Raw genomic sequence first — 18,950 nt, 5'->3', positions numbered from 1 at the left:
GAATAAAATCCTGCAGCACACGCAAGGTCCCCCTGCTCAAGCCAGCGCATGTCCAGGCCCGTCTGAAGTTTGCCAATGACCATCTGGATGATCCAGAGGAGGAATGGGAGAAGGTCATGTGGTCTGATGAGACAAAAATATAGCTTTTTGGTCTAAACTCCACTCGCCGTGTTTGGAGGAAGAAGAAGGATGAGTACAACCCCAAGAACACCATCCCAACCGTGAAGCATGGAGGTGGAAACATCATTCTTTGGGGATGCTTTTCTGCAAAGAGGACAGGCCGACTGCACCGTATTGAGGGGAGGATGGATGGGGCCATGTATCGCGAGATCTTGGCCAACAACCTCCTTCCCTCAGTAAGAGCATTGAAGATGGGTCGTGGCTGGGTCTTCCAGCATGACAATGACCCGAAACACACAGCCAGGGCAACTAAGGAGTGGCTCCGTAAAAAGCATCTCAAGGTCCTGGAGTGGCCTAGCCAGTCTCCAGACCTGAACCCAATAGAAAATCTTTGGAGGGAGCTGAAAGTCCGTATTTCCCAGCGACAGCCCTGAAACCTGAGGGATCTGGAGAAGATCTGTATGGAGGAGTGGGCCAAAATCCCTGCTGCAGTGTGTGCAAACCTGGTCAAGAACTACAGGAAACGTATGATCTCTGAAATTGCAAACATAGGTTTCTGTACCAAATATTAAGTTCTGCTTTTCTGATGTATCAAATACTGATGTCATGCAATAAAATGCAAATCAATTACTTAAAAATCATACAATGTGATTTTCAGGATTTTTGTTTTAGTGAGTGGAAGAAAACGGTGAAAGATTTCTAATTGTGGTTATATTGGCTCCCACCTTCCGTGTATCTGAATATCAATCAGCCAGGTTCTTTGAAGATTATCATGGTGTCTGCATGAGATAGGATTATATATCTCTCTCTCTTCAGTACTTTCTTTGGAAAAACATCTGAGTCTAAATAACTCTAGTCCAGTGGAATTGTATTTTCAGAATCCAGAACCAAAATATTGCGTGCACTAGACAGCTACTCAATTTGAAAATGTATGTTAACAGTCTGTCAAGTGAGACTCTTGGAATGAAAATCAAATCACTTTAACATTGACGTTCTCTCTCTGATTCCCATTTAAAACTCTGTGAGACTCCCTATCAATTTTCTTGATTTCGATATTGTTTGTCCCATGGCAGAGAAGAGCAAGACAAAGAGAGAGACAGAGGGACATTTTATATGTAAGTATAAGCAGAGACCGACAGAGAGAGAGAATAGTTATATCCTTCCTGTTTGGCCCTGTCCGGGGGTGTCCTCGGATGGGGCCACAGTGTCTCCTGACCCCTCCTGTCTCAGCCTCCAGTATTTATGCTGCAGTAGTTTATGTGTCGGGGGGCTGGGGTCAGTTTGTTATATCTGGAGTACTTCTCCTGTCCTATTCGGTGTCCTGTGTGAATCTAAGTGTGCGTTCTCTAATTCTCTCCTTCTCTCTTTCTTTCTCTCTCTCGGAGGACCTGAGCCCTAGGACCATGCCCCAGGACTACCTGACATGATGACTCCTTGCTGTCCCCAGTCCACCTGGCCATGCTGCTGTTCCAGTTTCAACTGACCTGAGCCCTAGGACCATGCCCCAGGACTACCTGACATGATGACTCCTTGCTGTCCCCAGTCTACCTGGCCATGCTGCTGCTCCAGTTTCAACTTCCACCTGACTGTGCTGCTGCTCTAGTTTCAACTGTTCTGCCTTATTATTATTCGACCATGCTGGTCATTTATGAACATTGAACATCTTGACCATGTTCTGTTATAATCTCCACCCGGCACAGCCAGAAGAGGACTGGCCACCCCACATAGCCTGGTTCCTCTCTAGGTTTCTTCCTAGGTATTGGCCTTTCTAGGGAGTTTTTCCTAGCCACTGTGCTTCTCCACCTGCATTGCTTGCTGTTTGGGGTTTTAGGCTGGGTTTCTGTACAGCACTTTGAGATATCAGCTGATGTACGAAGGGCTATATAAATAAATTTGATTTGATTTGATTTGATTTGAATAGTTGAGAATTACATTCCATGCAGTGACCTGGTGATGCTGCATGGAAGATGTGAGAGAGGCATACTGCTGGCAATTCAGCCTCCCTCACAACACAAACTGCTGGCCATTCAGCTTCCCTCACAACACAAACTGCTGGCCATTCAGGCTCCCTCACAACACAAACTGCTGGCCATTCAGCTTCCCTCACAACACAAACTGCTGGCCATTCAGCCTCCCTCACAACACAAACTGCTGGCCATTCAGCTTCCCTCACAACACAAACTGCTGGCAATTCAGCCTCCCTCACAACACAAACTGCTGGCCATTCAGCTTCCCTCACAACACAAACTGCTGGCCATTCAGCCTCCCTCACAACACAAACTGCTGGCCATTCAGCTTCCCTCACAACACATACTGCTGGCCATTCAGCTTCCCTCACAACACAAACTGCTGGCCATTCAGCTTCCCTCACAACACATACTGCTGGCCATTCAGCCTCCCTCACAACACAAACTGCTGGCCATTCAGCCTCCCTCACAACACATACTGCTGGCCATTCAGCCTCCCTCACAACACAAACTGCTGGCCATTCAGCCTCCCTCACAACACATACTGCTGGCCATTCAGCCTCCCTCACAACACATACTGCTGGCCATTCAGCTTCCCTCACAACATATACTGCTGATCATTCAGCTTCCCTCACAACACATACTGCTGACCATTCAGCTTCCCTCACAACACATACTGCTGGCCATTCAGCCTCCCTCACAACACATACTGCTGGCCATTCAGCCTCCGTCACAACACAAACTGCTGGCCATTCAGCCTCCCTCACAACACATACTGCTGGCCATTCAGCTTCCCTCACAACATATACTGCGGATCATTCAGCTTCCCTCACAACACATACTGCTGGCCATTCAGTCTCCCTCACAACATATACTGCTGACCATTCAGCTTCCATCACAACACATACTGCTGACCATTCAGCTTCCCTCACAACATATACTGCTGACCATTCAGCTTCCCTCACAACACATATTGCTGACCATTCAGCTTCCCTCACAACACATACTGCTGACCATTCAGCTTCCATCACAGCACATACTGCTGACCATTCAGCTTCCATCACAACACATACTGCTGACCATTCAGCTTCCATCACAACACATACTGCTGACCATTCAGCTTCCCCCACAACATATACTGCTGACCATTCAGCTTCCCTCACAACACATACTGCTGACCATTCAGCTTCCCTCACAACACATACTGCTGACCATTCAGCTTCCCTCACAACACAGCACACAGCTCCTTAGGCCCAGCGAGCTCTAGCCTTCATCCCAAATGGAACCCTATTCCCTATGTAGTGCATTATTTATGACCAGGGCCCATAGGGCTCCCATAGGGCTCTGGTCAAAAGTAATGCACTATATAAGGAATAGGGTGCCATTTGTGATGCAGCCCCTAGTCTTTATCAACAAAGAATGCCAAGTCCATGACTGACTGAAGAAGCATTGCTATTGACAGTTTAATAACGCTGACACGGTGTCAGCATCCAGAATAATGGAATTATGAGCTATTTCTGTTAATTTTGTGTGCGCACACACACACAGTTACACACACATCCGTACAGCAAATAATTAGTGGGGAGGGAAACTATAAAAAAATTTAAGTGGAGAGAAGTAAAAAAAAAACTCTCACTTAAAATTCTCACTTTTCTCCATACTATATTTGTATTTGTACTATAACTCAGTCGCTATACAACACTGAGGTGAGATACGATGTGTCTTGTCAGGTGCCCCATAAATGCCTAGGAACAGCCCCAGACCAATATTCCTCCTCCGCCAAACTTTACAGTTGGCGCTATGCATTTGCCAATCCCAGATTCGTCCGTCAGACTGCCAGATGGTGAAGCGTGATTTATCACTCCAGAGAACGCGTTTCCGCTGCTCCAGAGTCCAATGGCGGCAAGCTTTACACCACTCCAGCAGATGCTTGGCATTGCGCATGGTAATCTTATACTTGTTGGCGGCTGCTCGGCCATAGAAACCCATTTTATGAAGCTCCCAACTAACAGTTATTGTGCTGACGTTGCTTCCAGAGACAGTTTGGAACTCGGTAGTAAGTGTAGCAACCAAGGATTTTTACATGCTGAGAGATTCAGCACTTGGTGGTCCTGTTCTGTGAGCTTGTGTGGCCTACCACTTCGTGGCTAAGCCATTGTTGCTCCTAGATGTTTACACTTCACAATAACAGCACTTACAGTTGACTGGGGCAGCTCTAGCAGGGCAGACATTTGACAAACGGACTTGATGGAAAGGTGGCATCCTATGATGGTGCCACGTTGAAAGTCACTGAGCACTATACGGCCATTATACTGCCAATGTTTGTCTATGGAGATTGCATGGCGGTGTGCTCAATTTGATACAGCTGTCGGCAACGGGTGTGGCTGAAAGTTGAATCCACACATTTGAAGGGGTGTCTACATACTTTTGTATATATGGTGTATATTACTGTTTTATTTTTCATACATGTTTTCAAATGTTCTAATCTTCTTCCGCTTTGACATTACTTTGGCAGAAGCTAATAGGGATACATAAGAAATACAAAATACAAATACTTTGTGTGGGTCATTTTCAAAAAATGACAAATCTATTGAAATCCCACCTTGTAACACAACAAAAACAATACTTTCTGAAGGCACTGTAGTGTTTCCGCCATCGTTTCCTATGATCTAAAAGAGCTTCTGGACATCAAAACAGTGATCACTAACCTCAATTTGGATGAGAATTTCTACTTCAATGAATCGGAAGTGAAAGACATACTGCTCATCTCGGACCAGTTCCAAATCCCTGACACTCAAAGGAGGAAGAGACAGCGTTATAGAGGCCGGCGTGCGGGATACCTGAAGGGACTACGTTGGCGAGTGGATAAACTGCCCCCACCATCCGTTCTATTGGCGAACGTGCAATCCCTGGATAATAACCCGGACGAGCTCCATTCGAGACTATCCTATCAACGTGATCCGAAGAACTATAATATCCTATGCTTCATGAGTCGTGGATGAACAAGGATATGGAAAATACAAATCTAGCTGGGTTTTCTGTACATCAGCAGGACAGAACGGCGACGTCAGGTCAGGGGTCTGTCTCTGTTAACAGCTGGTGCACAATCGCTAATATTAAGGATGTTTTCTATTTTTAAATGTAACTAGGCAAGTCAGTTCAGAACAAATTCTTATTTGCAATGATGGCCTACCCCAGCCAAACCGGGGGTATAATTTCCATTGAATTGTATTGGGAATAGTAATCAGTGTTTCAACTACAATTACATAGGCCTCTCCATCTAGATGTGTTTCTGCCAGCCAAGCAGGATTTAGTTTAATTGATCGTTTGAGGGTCCGCAGTCCTACTGTGTTTCAGATGTCTAAATGTTTCCTGGAGAGCTAGTGGGTATGCAGGAGTGTGATCTAGCCGAGCACTAACTCTCACCTGTTAAGCAGCAGGTAGCCTAGCGGTTATGGGCGTTGGACTATTAATCGAAAGATCGCTGGTTCGGACCCCCGAGCAGAATAGGTGAAACATCTGTTGACGTGCCCTTGAGCAAGGCACTTAACGCTAATTGCGCCTGTAAGTTGCTCTGGATAAGACTGTTTCCTAAATGACTCAAATGAAAAAGAAGTAAACCTACCTCATAGAGAAGGCATCCCAGGGACCAGATGTCTGACTTGAAGTTGTAGCCACCCTCGTGAATCCTCTCTGGAGACATGTAGTACGGTGTCCCCACTGAGACAAAAAGGTCTGGTTTTAGACAACTGCTTTTTAACAATAAATCGTACATTTGAAATTGAGACAAATACATAGGGCTTGAGCAATCATTAATACATAGCTTTTCTGATGACTACCGCAACACTTTGCAATTCCAATTGATTTGCCAATGGGGAGTGGATAGTGACAATACAAAATACACTTAAAAGGTTGAGTAAACATGAATTCTGTCCACAAATGTACCTACATTTTATTTTATATGTCAATATTTTATGATTAGTGAATGCCATAATGTAGTTAGTTAGTTAGATATGTTTCTCTATTAGCTAAAATCTTTTTTTTCCAAAGCCATTTTAGCTGTCGTGCTGTTCGGTCCAAACAAAGTCACAAATCATGGGACTTTGTCGCTCAATGCATATGTTGACTTCCTCCAAGAAACGTGTTGCTAGGCACCCCCCTGAACTTGCCGGGGCAGGCCTGTTCCCTCTGTGGCTAAAAGCCAGTGTGAGAAATGTGCTAACAAAACTTTGTGCTATGAAACCAAATAAATACTGCACTCTGACCCACAGTGCAGTATTCATGAGTGTTGTTAGCCAAAACAAGGAAAGTGAACTTCAAAACGTGTAATTCGCAGCTGTTGTTGGTAACTAATCTGCTAGCTTCTGACATGACTTACTGCATATTTTTATACCCAAAATCATTTAGCCAACTTTTGATTGAATAGGGCCCCAAGACCAGCAGCTAATAATGGAAAGAGAATCAAATACCAATATATAAATCACCTCACTAGCGACAATACACTGATACTTTTTTGGGGGTGACAAGTCGATCCACAAAACCAACATGCATCATATGTTAATTTGTTCGACAATCATTCCATCTCCAGCCCAAACCCCCTAAAACCCAGCCCATCTATTGGTTTGACAATTATTCCATCTCCAGCCCAAACCCCCTAAAACCCAGCCCATCTATTGGTTCGACAATTATTCCATCTCCAGCCCAAACTCCCTAAAACCCAGCCCGTCTATTGGTTCGACAATTATTCCATCTCCAGCCCAAACTCCCTAAAACCCAGCCCATCTATTGGTTCGACAATTATTCCATCTCCAGCCCAAAACCCCTAAAACCCAGCCCATCTTTCCATCTCTACCTAAAGGGGGGAAAGCAGACACAGAATATATTTACATATGCAAACGCATGCGTAGGTCAGCAACCTTAGTAAAGCATGATACTGTGAGCAGTTGCCAAGGAGACCGGAGAGGGTTTGTTAAAAAGGTGTTGCTCTCTGAGGCTAGTTTTATTTTTGAGTTTTATTTATTTGCACCAAAGAAAACAAGTGATAGATAACAATACAGATAAATAAAAACAATGTGCAGGTGTGGTTGGACACCCAAGGGCTGATATGAAGAATGTGTGAGTGTTCGGTTATATGGAGAAGATTACTGAGCAGTTTGGTTCATCAGGCTGACTGACTCCCAGTGCAGATGGAGCCAGGTAATTAGAGGAGGTGGCTAGTCTTGCAAATGTATTTTGCAGGATGAGTCATTTGTGTAGTTAGAAGGCATATATATGTACTGGCCCAGAAAATATTCCAGTAATTGAGATATGGGTCAATTAAGCTATAGAAAAGAGTTAAGTTGCTGTCATTGTAAATAAGAATTTGTTCTTAACTGACTTGCCTAGTTAAATAAAGGTAAAATACTAACAGATTTCATCACTTTGCTGCAGACAAATTGTATATGATCTTTCCAGTAGAACTTTTCATAAATTAAAACTCAGTGGAATCTAGTAATTGTGAATTGTTCCATTTCATTCCCATCAATAGAGATTCTGGGTCTTTTTTTTTACTATAATTTTTATTCTTACTAGTGAATACAAAAAAGTTTGATTTCTTTATACATTTCAAGATCATTTGTTTATCTGGAACCATTCAGAAAATTTGGCTATGCCTGAGATGGCTTCATTAATTAGTGATTCAAAATTATTTTGTGATAAAATAAAATTGGTATCATCAGCAAAGTGAATAGGAAGTACGGTAGAAGACCCAGCAGCAAGGTCATTGATATAGATTGGGAATAACAAAGGCACAACACAAGATATCTTGGCTCTGGTATATGCACAGCCATTTGCATCAACACATCATTCTCTAACATAAACATAACTATATAACCAATTACAGTGCATTAGGAGAGTATTCAGACCCCTTGACTTGTTCCACATTTTGTTACCTTACAGCCTTATTCTAAAATTGATTAAATTGTCATTTTCCCCCATCAATCTACACACAATACTCCATAATGACAAAGCAAATTCTTTGCAAATCTATATAAAAAAAAATGAAATATTACATTTCCATAAGTATTCAGACCCTTTACGCAGTACTTTGTTGAAGCACCTTTGGCAGGAATTACAGACTTGAGTCTTTGTGAGTATGATGCCACAAGCTTGGCACACTTGTATTTGGGGAGTTTCTCCCATTATTTTTTGCAGATCCTCAAGCTCTGTCAGGTTGGATGGGGAGCGTCGCTGCACAGCTATGTTCACGTTTCTCCAGAGATGTTCGATCAGGTTCAAGTCCGGGCTCTGGCTGGGCCACTCAAGGACATTCAGAGACTTGTCCCGAAGCCACTCCTACATGTTCTTGCTGTGTGCTTAGTGTCGTTGTCCCGTTGGAAGGTGAACCTTCACTTCAGGAACTCTCTGTACTTTGCTCCTTTCATCTCTCTGTACTTTGCTCCTTTCATTCTTTGCTCCTTTCAGCATGATTCTCTGGGCGGATGGTGCCAGGTTCTCTACAGACGTGATGCTTAGCATTCAGGCCAAAGAGTTCTTGGTTTCATCAGACCAGAGAACCTGGTTTATTACAGTCTGAGAGTCCTTTAGGTGTCTTTTATCAAAATCTAAGCGGACTGTCATGTGCCTTTTACTGAGGAGTGGCTTCGGTCTGGCCACTCTACCATAAAGGTCTGATTGGTCGAGTGCTGCAGAGATGGTTGTTCTTCTGGAAGGTTCTCCCATCTCTACAAAGGAACTCTGGAACTCTGTCAGATTGACCATTGGGTTTTTGGTCAACTTCCTAACCAAGGCTCTTCTCCCCTGATTGCTCAGTTTGGCCGGACGACCAGCTCTAGGAAGACTTGGTGGTTCCAAACTTCTTCCATTTAAGACTGATGGAGGCCACTGTGTTCTTGGGGACCTTTAATGCTGCAGAATGTTTTGGTACCCTTCCCCATATTTGTGCCTCGACACAATCCTGTCACTGAGCTCTACGGACAATTCCTACGACCTCATGATTTGGTTTTTGCTCTGACATGCACTGTCAACTGTGGGACCTTATACAGACAGGTGTGTGTGCCTTTCCAAAACATGTCCAAGTATTAAAATATTTAGAAGATAAATACACAACGCAGAGGATGAGAGGACGAGAGTACTAGAATTAATGGTCAATAGGGAATTGTCAATGTAAATAGGAGTTGGGTTTCTGTTCATCATCTGTTTAGAATCTGTGGAATGTCCGTCCTGAACTCAGAGCTACGTGTGCCATAATTTCATTGGTCTGTACATTGAGTCGAGAGCAGGATACTTTTTATTTGGCCATTGGACAAGTTGTACTGCAAGGACTTCTGATTGGTCAACCCCAGGCTAGGGGGGAGGGGTTATAAATGGCATCCTGTTCCTTTGTCCAGTGGAGAAAAGCTGAGGACAGGGGAGACTAAACATCTGAACATCTACCTCACAGCATAACATCTTGATTTGTCCTTCTCAAATAAACCAATTTTTCTCCCAGTGATTTGCTTTGGAGTTTGTGTTATTTAAGAATAAACTTTTTGAAGTGAACATAAGTTTTTATTGGTAGCCAGGCCCTACAGAGACAATTTGTGTTCTAGAAGAGGTTTGAGTCCTCAAAATGGGTTATATATATATATACACAGTTGGAAGTGGGAAGTTTACATACACCTTAGCCAAATACATTTAAACTCATTTTTTCACAATTCCTGACATTTAATCCTAGTAAAAATTCCCTGTCTTAGGTCAGTTAGGATCACCACTTTATTTTAAGAATGTGAAATGTCTGAATAATAGTAGAGAGAATGATTTCAGCTTTTATTTCTTTCATCACATTCCCAGTGGGTCAGAAGTTTACATGCACTCAATTAGTATTTGGTAGCATTGCCTTTAAATTGTTTAACTTGGGTCAAACGTTTCGGGTAGCCTTCCACAATAAGTTGGGTGAATTTTGGCCCATTCCTCCTGACAGAGCTGGTGTAACGGAGTCAGGTTTGTAGGCCTCCTTGCTCGCACACACTTTTTCAGTTCTGCCCATAAATGTTCTATAGGATTGAGGTCAGGGCTTTGTGATGGCCACTCCAATACCTTGACCTTGTTGTCCTTAAGCCATTTTGCCACAACTTTGGAAGTATGCATGGGGTCATTGTCCATTTGGAAGACCCATTTGCGACCACGATTTAACTTCCTGACTGATGTCTTGAGATGTTGTTTCAATATATCCACATAATTGTCCTACCTCATGATGCCATCTATTTTGTGAAGTGCACCAGTCCCTCCTGCAGCAAAGCACTCCCACAACATGATGGGTTGGTGTCCTTCGGCTTGCAAGTCTCCCCCTTTTTCCTCCAAACAAAACAATGGTCATTATGGCCAAACAGTTCTATTTTTGTTTCATCAGACCAGAGGACATTTCTCCAAAATGTACGATCTTTGTCCCCATGTGCAGTTGCAAACCGTAGTCTGGATTTTTTATGGCGGTTTTGGAGCAGTGACTTCTTCCTTGCTGAGTGGCCTTTCAGGTTATGTCGATATAGGACTCGTTTTACTGTGGATATAGATAATTTTGTACCTGTTTCCTCCAGCATCTTCACAAGGTCCTTTGCTGTTGTTCTGGGATTGATTTGCACTTTTGGCACCAAAGTACATTCATCTCTAGGAGACAGAACGCGTCTCCTTCCTGAGCGGTATGACGGCTGTGTGGTCCCATGGTGTTTATACTTGCGTACTATTGTTTGTGCAGATGAACGTGGCACCTTCAGCTGTTTGGAAATTGCTCCCAAGGATGAACCAGACTTGTGGAGGTCGGCAATTATTTTTCTGAAGTCTTGGCTGATGTCATTTGATTTTTCCATGATGTTAAGCAAAGAGGCACTGAGTTTGAAGGTAGACCTTGAAATACATCCACAGGTACACCTCCAATTGACTCACATGATGTTAATTAGCCTATCAGAAGCTTCTAAAGCCATGACATAATTTTCTGGAATTTTCCAAGCTGTTTAAAGGCACAGTCAGCTTAGTGTATGTAAACTTCTGACCCATGGAATTGTGATTCAGTGAATTATAAGTGAAATAATCTGTCTGTAACCAAACGTTGGAAAAATTACTTGTCATGCACAAAGTAGATGTCCTAACCGACTTGCCAAAACTATAGTTTGTTAACAAGAAATTTGTGGAGTGGTTGAAAAACGAGTTTTAATGACTCCAACCTAAGTGTATGTAAACTTCAGAATTTCAACTGTACCCTATGGCTGACAATTAAAATGTATTACAGCACTCTATAGGAAAAATTACAATATGGTCTTCATGTAATGTAATAGATTGTCATGTATTGTATATTGGAACCTAAGGCAAGAGATGTTTTGGGTTGAAACCTAAGTGTATGTAAACTTCCAACTTCAAATGTAGATGAGGAGGTACAGATAACATAGTCAAAAAGTCAGATGTCAGTGAGTGGTTCTCACTTTTAAGTAAGTTTGTTGTAATCACCCAAAAGAAAACACATTTTATTTGAATTATTAATGAAATCCAAGGTTGATGCAAGGATATCCATGAATCTACCAATGTTAGAATCTGGCCGATAGATGCATGTAATTACCACTTTTTTACTCCCAAAAAATGAACAGGAGGGAATTTCTATGAAAATAGATTCAACATCAATGTTATCAGATGTAAGTGCGAGGTCCTCTCTTACAAAGAATTTAAAACTTGTATAAACTAAAATGGCCCCTCCTCCCACTAATGAGGTTGTACAGTGGTGAACAGCATTATTAGGAGACAAGTCATAAAGCAAGGTTGTCTCTTCAGTCAACTATATTTCTGAAAGGGAAACAATGGAATGATTGAGAGAAGACGGATAATGAACAACGTGGTCATGATTTTTAGGAAGACTGCGAATGTTCAAATGAAAGGTAGAAAATAAGCTTGTCTTGGAATTAGATCAATTGCTATACAGGTTGTTAAATTGCTTAACATTATAGTAATCACAAGTGATAGACTCATCTCTGGTAAATCTCAGGAAATTTGTATCTGGATCAACACAATGATTATATTTATTGTTTATATCTACTCTTTATTAATATCTAATGGGTTAAAGACCATGTTATCAGGGTTGATATGTTATCAGGGTATGTTATATTATCAGGATATGTTATGTTGTCAGGGTTGGTATGTTATCAGGGTATGTTATATTATCAGGATATGTTATGTTGTCAGGGTTGGTATGTTATCAGGGTATGTTATCAGGGTTGATATGTTATCAGGGTTGATATGTTATCAGGGTATGTTATCAGGGTTGGTATGTTATCAGGGTCGGTATGTTATCGGGGTTGATATGTTATCGGGGTTGATATGTTATCGGGGTTGATATGTTATCAGGGTTGATATGTTATCAGGGTATGTTACGTTATCAGGGTTGGTATGTTATCAGGATATGCTATGTTGTCAGGGTTGGTATGTTATCAGGGTCGGTATGTTATCAGGGTATGTTATGTTGTCAGGGTTGGTATGTTATCAGGGTATGTTATGTTGCCAGGGTTGGTATGTTATCAGGGTCGGTATGTTATCAGGGTTGATATGGTATCAGGGTTGATATGTTATCAGGGTTGATGTTATCAGGGTATGTTATCAAGGTTGATATGTTATCAGGGTTGATATGTTATCAGGGTTTATATGTTATCAGGGTATGTTATCAAGGTTGATATGTTATCAGGGTTGATATGTTATCAGGGTCGGTATGTTATCAGGGTTGATATGTTATCAGGGTTGATATGTTATCAGAGTTGATATGTTATATGGGTATGTTATCAGGGTTGATATGTTATCAGGGTTGATATGTTATATGGGTATGTTATCAGGGTTGATATGTTATATGGGTATGTTATCAGGGTTGATATGTTATATGGGTATGTTATCAGGGTTGATATGTTATCAGGGTTGATATGTTATCAGGGTTGATATGTTATCAGAGTTGATATGTTATATGGGTATGTTATCAGGGTTGATATGTTATCAGGGTCGGTATGTTATCAGGGTTGGTATGTTATCAGGGTTGATATGTTATCAGGGTTGGTATGTTATCAGGGTCGGTATGTTATCAGGGTTGATATGTTATCAGGGTTGATGTGTTATCAGGATTGATATCCTGACCAACTAAGAGAGATAAACAGTCGGAATCATCCAGAGAATGGAACAGAAACATAGAAGTGCAAGCCTCACATGTCCAATACAACCATACATTTGTGTTAGTTTTATATATAGGGGCGCACTTCCTATGGAATGCACACATAGACCACAGGACATCTTAATTGGGGAGAACGGGCTCGTGGTAATGACTGGATAGGAGTCAGTGAAGTGGTATCAAATACATGAAACACATGGTTTCCAGGTGTTTGATGCCATTCCATTTGCTCTGTTCTGGCCATTATTATGAGCCGTTCTCCCCTCAGCAGCCTCCACTGATTGACACAGTCCACATAACACCACTGAAGACTGTTTATGGTCATGAGGTTATGTGAAACACATGAACAACGTAGAGTAAATATGTGTGTGTGTGTGTTTATGTGTGCGTGTGTGTTTATGTGTGCCAAATTAGTTGACTATAGTGCAGTCACTTGCCATAGGCCTACGATTGTGTGCTTTCCGTACAGTGGGTAGATGTGTAGATCTTTACTGAATTCAAATGCCTGTCACGGGCATTTTTTTGTGTTTTTCAATGAGGTTTGGTGTGTGTGTTTTTTTTGTTGCATTTGTGTGTACTTTCCTGTGTGTGTTGCTGTGCATGATTGTTTCTGTGTGTGTGTGTGTTACCTAGGGAGTGTGCGGCGGTAGTCTTGGAGCTGAAGAAGCGTCCCAGTCCCAGGTCTCCCAGCTTCACCTCTCCTGTAGCAGTGATGAACACGTTGGCTGGCTTGATGTCTGTCTCAAAGAAAGAGAAAACGGTTCATGTTATTTATCAAGGTAGCTGTGGCTGTTAACAATACTGGGTTTATATATGTAGGTCATCTAAGTTCTCTGCATTGGCATGATAGTTTTAGGAGCATTTTAAATTATCAAATAAATTCAATCAATGTCCTAGGTCAGTGTTTCTCAACCTCAAGTCTGTGCACTGGCAGTTGACTTTGGTATAGTCGGCTATGGCAACACTTTTCCCTTGATGGTGTGTAGGGCACTGTGGTGTTGTGGCACTGTGGCGTGTGGGGTGCTGTGGTATGTGGGGCACTGTAATGTGTAGGGTACTGTGGTGTGTGTAGGGCACTGTGGTGTGTGTAGGGCACTGTGGTGTGTGGGGCTCTGTGGTGTGTGTAGGGCACTGTGGTGTGTAGGGCGCTGTGGTGTGTGGGGCTCTGTGGTGTGTGTAGGGCACTGTGGTGTGTGGGGCTCTGTGGTGTGTAGGGCACTGTGGTGTGTGGGGCTCTGTGGTGTGTAGGGTACTGTGGTGTGTGTAGGGCACTGTGGTGTGTGTAGGGCACTGTGGTGTGTGGGGCTCTGTGGTGTGTGGGGCTCTGTGGTGTGTGGGGCTCTGTGGTGTGTGTAGGGCACTGTGGTGTGTGGGGCTCTGTGGTGTGTAGGGCACTGTGGTGTGTAGGGCACTGTGGTGTGTGTAGGGCACTGTGGTGTGTGTAGGGCACTGTGGTGTGTGTAGGGCACTGTGGTGTGTGTAGGGCACTGTGGTGTGTGTAGGGCACTGTGGTGTGTGGGGCACTGTGGTGTGTGTAGGGCACTGTGGTGTGTGGGGCTCTGTGGTGTGTGTAGGGCACTGCGGTGTGTGTAGGGCACTGTGGTGTGTAGGGCACTGTGGTGTGTGTAGGGCACTGTGGTGTGTGTAGGGCACTGTGGTGTGTGGGGCTCTGTGGTGTGTGTAGGGCACTGTGGTGTGTGGGGCTCTGTGGTGTGTGTAGGGCACTGTGGTGTGTGTAGGGCTCTGTGGTGTGTGTAGGGCACTGTGGTGTGTGGGGCTCTGTGGTGTGTGTAGGGCACTGTGGTGTGTGTAGGGCACTGTGGTGTGTGTAGGGCACTGTGGTGTGTGGGGCTCTGTGGTGTGTGGGGCTCTGTGGTGTGTGTAGGGCACTGTGGTGTGTAGGGCACTGTGGTGTGTAGGGCACTGTGGTGTGTAGGGCACTGTGGTGTGTGGGGCACTGTGGTGTGTAGGGCACTGTGGTGTGTAGGGCACTGTGGTGTGTAGGGCACTGTGGTGTGTAGGGCACTGTGGTGTGTAGGGCTCTGTGGTGTGTAGGGCACTGTGGTGTGTAGGGCTCTGTGGTGTGTAGGGCACTGTGGTGTGTAGGGCACTGTGGTGTGTAGGGCACTGTGGTGTGTAGGGCTCTGTGGTGTGTAGGGTACTGTGGTGTGTAGGGCTCTGTGGTGTGTAGGGCACTGTGGTGTGTAGGGCACTGTGGTGTGTAGGGCTCTGTGGTGTGTAGGGCACTGTGGTGTGTGTAGGGTACTGTGGTGTGTAGGGCTCTGTGGTGTGTAGGGCTCTGTGGTGTGTAGGGCTCTGTGGTGTGTAGGGCACTGTGGTGTGTAGGGCTCTGTGGTGTGTAGGGCTCTGTGGTGTGTAGGGCACTGTGGTGTGTAGGGCTCTGTGGTGTGTAGGGCACTGTGGTGTGTGTAGGGTACTGTGGTGTGTAGGGCTCTGTGGTGTGTGTAGGGCTCTGTGGTGTGTGGGGCACTGTGGTGTGTGGGGCTCTGTGGTGTGTAGGATACTGGTGTATGTATGCTTTTTAGTTAACTTTCCTTTAATTTCACTTTTTGGTTAACTGTCCCTTCAACTGCAGGCACCTCTATGCCATAGAGATGTATAAATATCCCAACGTATCAGTCCTCAATGGCACTGCCCATACTAATACAGGTTTTTGGGCACTAGAGTCCTTTTTGCATCTCTACGATATGAGCACACCTGCAACCAATTTCCCTTGTTAAATACCTGAGCTATGTCTTTTAGGTCAGGGTCAAACAACCCATGCAGTTGTGGAAAAAAATCTGGACCCCTACAAATCAGCCGGGCTAGACAATCTGGACCCTCTCTTTCTAAAATTATCCGCCGAAATTGTTGCAACCCCTATTACTAGCCTGTTCAACCTCTTTTTCGTATCGTCTGGGATCCCCAAAGATTGGAAAGCTGACGTGGTCATCTCCCTCTTCAAAGGGGGAGACACTCTAGACCCAAACTGCTACTCTTAAAGAAGAAGTTACAGGTCTGTGAGAGCCAGAAATCTTGCTTGTTTGTAGGTGACCAAATACTTATTTTCCACCATAATTTGCAAATAAATTCATAAAGATTCCTACAATGTGATTTTCTGGATTTTCTTTCTCATTTTGTCTGTCATAGTTGAAGTGTACCTATGATGAAAATTACAGGCCTCTCTCATCTTTTTAAGTGGGAGAACTTGCACAATTGGTGGCTGACTAAATACTTGTTTGCCCCACTGTATCACTTTTGCCTTATGGCAAGGTGCTCCATCATGCCTGAAAAGGCATTGTTCGTCACCAAACTGTTCCTGGATGGTTGGGGGAAGTTGCTCTAGGAGGATGTGCTGGTACCATCCTTTATTCATGGCTGTGTTTTTAGGCAAAATTGTGAGTGAGCCCACTCCCTTGGCTGAGAAGCAACCCCACTGTTGGCATGACACAGGACTGATGGTAGCGCTCACCTTGTGTTCTCCGGACAAGCTTTTTTCCGGATGCCCCAAACAATCAGAAAGCGGATTCATCAGAGAAAAGGACTTTACCCCAGTCCTCAGCAGTCCAATCCCTGTACCGTTTGCAGAATATCAGTCTGTCCCTGATGTTTTTCCTGGAGAGAAGTGGCTTCTTTGCTGCCCTTCTAGACACCAGGTCATCCTACAAAAGTCTTCGCCTCACTGTGCGTGCAGATGCACTCACCTTTCTGCTGCCATTCCTGAGCAAGCTTTGTACTGGTGGTGCCCCGATCCTGCAGCTGAATCAACGGTCCTGGCGCTTGCTAGACTTTCTTGGGCGCCCTGAAGCCTTCTTCACAACAATTGAACCACTCTCTTTGAAGATCTTGATGATCCGATAAATGGTTGATTTAGGTGCAGTCTTACTGGCAGCAATATCCTTGCCTGTGAAGACCCTTTTATGCAAAGCAATGATGACGCCACGTGTTTCCTTCCAGCTAACCATGGTTGACAGAGGAAGAACAATGATTCCAAGCACCACCCTCCTTTTGAAGCTTCCAGTCTGTTATTCGAATTTCTATAGCTTTCAAAATATTTTTTTACTATTGAGGTGGAGTACCAAGTTGGCTGCGCGGCGGCTTCAATACAGCGCCCCCTGTCGGTTATCCAGGATTTATTCACATCATTGGTCACAATATCCAACATGAGTAACCCAAAATATTGTTTACGTTTTATTTTGTTTTTCATGTGTTTATAGATGCGCATTTTAGATGCATTGTTGTAGAATGTTGAGTTGTTGCCATGTCTAGATAAGTAAAGGAATGTTGAGTTGTTGCCATGTCTAGATAATAAAGGAATGTTGAGTTGTTGCCATGTCTAGATAAGTAAAGGAATGTTGAGTTGTTGCCATGTCTAGATAAGTAAAGGAATGTTGAGTTGTTGCCATGTCTAGATAAGTAAAGGAATGTTGAGTTGTTGCCATGTCTAGATAAGTAAAGGAATGTTTGCATACGTATTGAAATGATCAGATTTATACACTACCATTCAAAAGTTTGGGGTCACATAGAAATGTCCTTATTTTTGAAAGAAAAGCTCATTTTTTGTCCATTAAAATAACATAAAATTGATCAGAAATACAGTGTAGACATTGCTAACGTTGTAAATGACTATTGTAGCTGGAAATGGCAGATTTTTATGGAATATCTACATAGGCGTTAAGAGGCCCATTATCAGCAACCATCACTCACAGCAACCATCACTGTGTTACAATGGCACGTTGTGTTAGCTAATCCAAGTTTATCATTTTAAAAAGCTAATTGATCATTAGAAAGCCCTTTTTGCAATGATCAACAACAGCATTTATGGGTTTGATTACATGCTCAAAATGGCCAGAAACAACTAACTTTCTTCTGAAACTCGTCAGTTTATTCTTGTTCTGAAAAATGAAGGCTATTCCATACGAGAAATGGCCAAGAAACTGGAGATCTCGTACAACGCTGTGTACTACTCCCTTCACAGAACAGCGCAAACTGGCTCTAACCAGAATAGAAAGAGGAGTGGGAGGCCTCGGTGTACAACTGAGCAAGAGGACAAGTACATTAGAGTGTCTAGTTTGAGAAACAGATGCCTCACAAGTCCTCAAATGGCAGTTTCATTAAATAGTACATGCAAAACACCAGTCTCAACGTCAATAGTGAAGAAATGTCTCTGGGATGCTGGCCTTCTAGGCAGAGTTCCTCTGTCCAGTGTCTGTGTTCTTTTGCCCATCTTAATCTTTTATTTTCATTGGCCAGTCTGAGATACGGATTTTTCTGCCTAGAAGGCCAGCATTCCGCAGTCGACTCATCACTGCTGACGTTAAGACTGGTGTTTTGCGGGTACTATTTAATGAAGCTGCCAGTGTAGGTGTAGAATGAGAGAAGGGGAGAGAGGAAAGGAGGAGGAGGAGAGGACTGATTGAAAAAGGGGGAAATGGAAAGGGGGATTAGAGAAGAAAGGTTAATAGAGATGAACGATGGTAAGAGGGGAGAGAGGAAGAGGAGTTAATGAAAGTGGTTGTTTACCGCGGTGCATGACTCTACGGGAGTGCATGTGCTCCAGGGCACTGCACAGCTGGACAAAATATTTCCATATTGTCCTCTCCGGGATGAGCCGCCTCTTCTTCTTAAAGTGCTGCGAGAGAGAGAGGAGAAGTTAGGAAAATAGACAGAAACAGAGCTGTGAGTAAAGCCTGGAT

General features: G+C 43.6%; 1 protein-coding gene across 3 annotated transcripts in view; it reads right to left on the bottom strand.

Annotated features, from left to right (window-relative positions):
- nek6 (NIMA-related kinase 6) overlaps positions 1-18,950 on the bottom strand; it is an 81,552-nt gene that overhangs the window by 7,111 nt on the left and 55,491 nt on the right. For all 3 annotated transcript variants that reach the window (XM_020457935.2, XM_031802222.1, XM_020457934.2), the window contains exons 6-8: positions 18,778-18,886; positions 13,884-13,991; positions 5,713-5,807 (exon numbers count right to left, since the gene is read on the bottom strand). In XM_020457935.2, the coding sequence (XP_020313524.1) occupies positions 5,713-5,807; positions 13,884-13,991; positions 18,778-18,886 (312 nt within the window). The remainder of the gene's footprint in view (positions 1-5,712; positions 5,808-13,883; positions 13,992-18,777; positions 18,887-18,950) is intronic.

This window comes from Oncorhynchus kisutch, linkage group LG23, assembly GCF_002021735.2.
Source record: "Oncorhynchus kisutch isolate 150728-3 linkage group LG23, Okis_V2, whole genome shotgun sequence".
Classification (NCBI taxonomy): domain Eukaryota; kingdom Metazoa; phylum Chordata; class Actinopteri; order Salmoniformes; family Salmonidae; genus Oncorhynchus; species Oncorhynchus kisutch.
The sequence above is the reverse complement of the archived record's forward strand: the minus strand, read 5'-3'. Positions and strand labels throughout refer to the sequence as shown.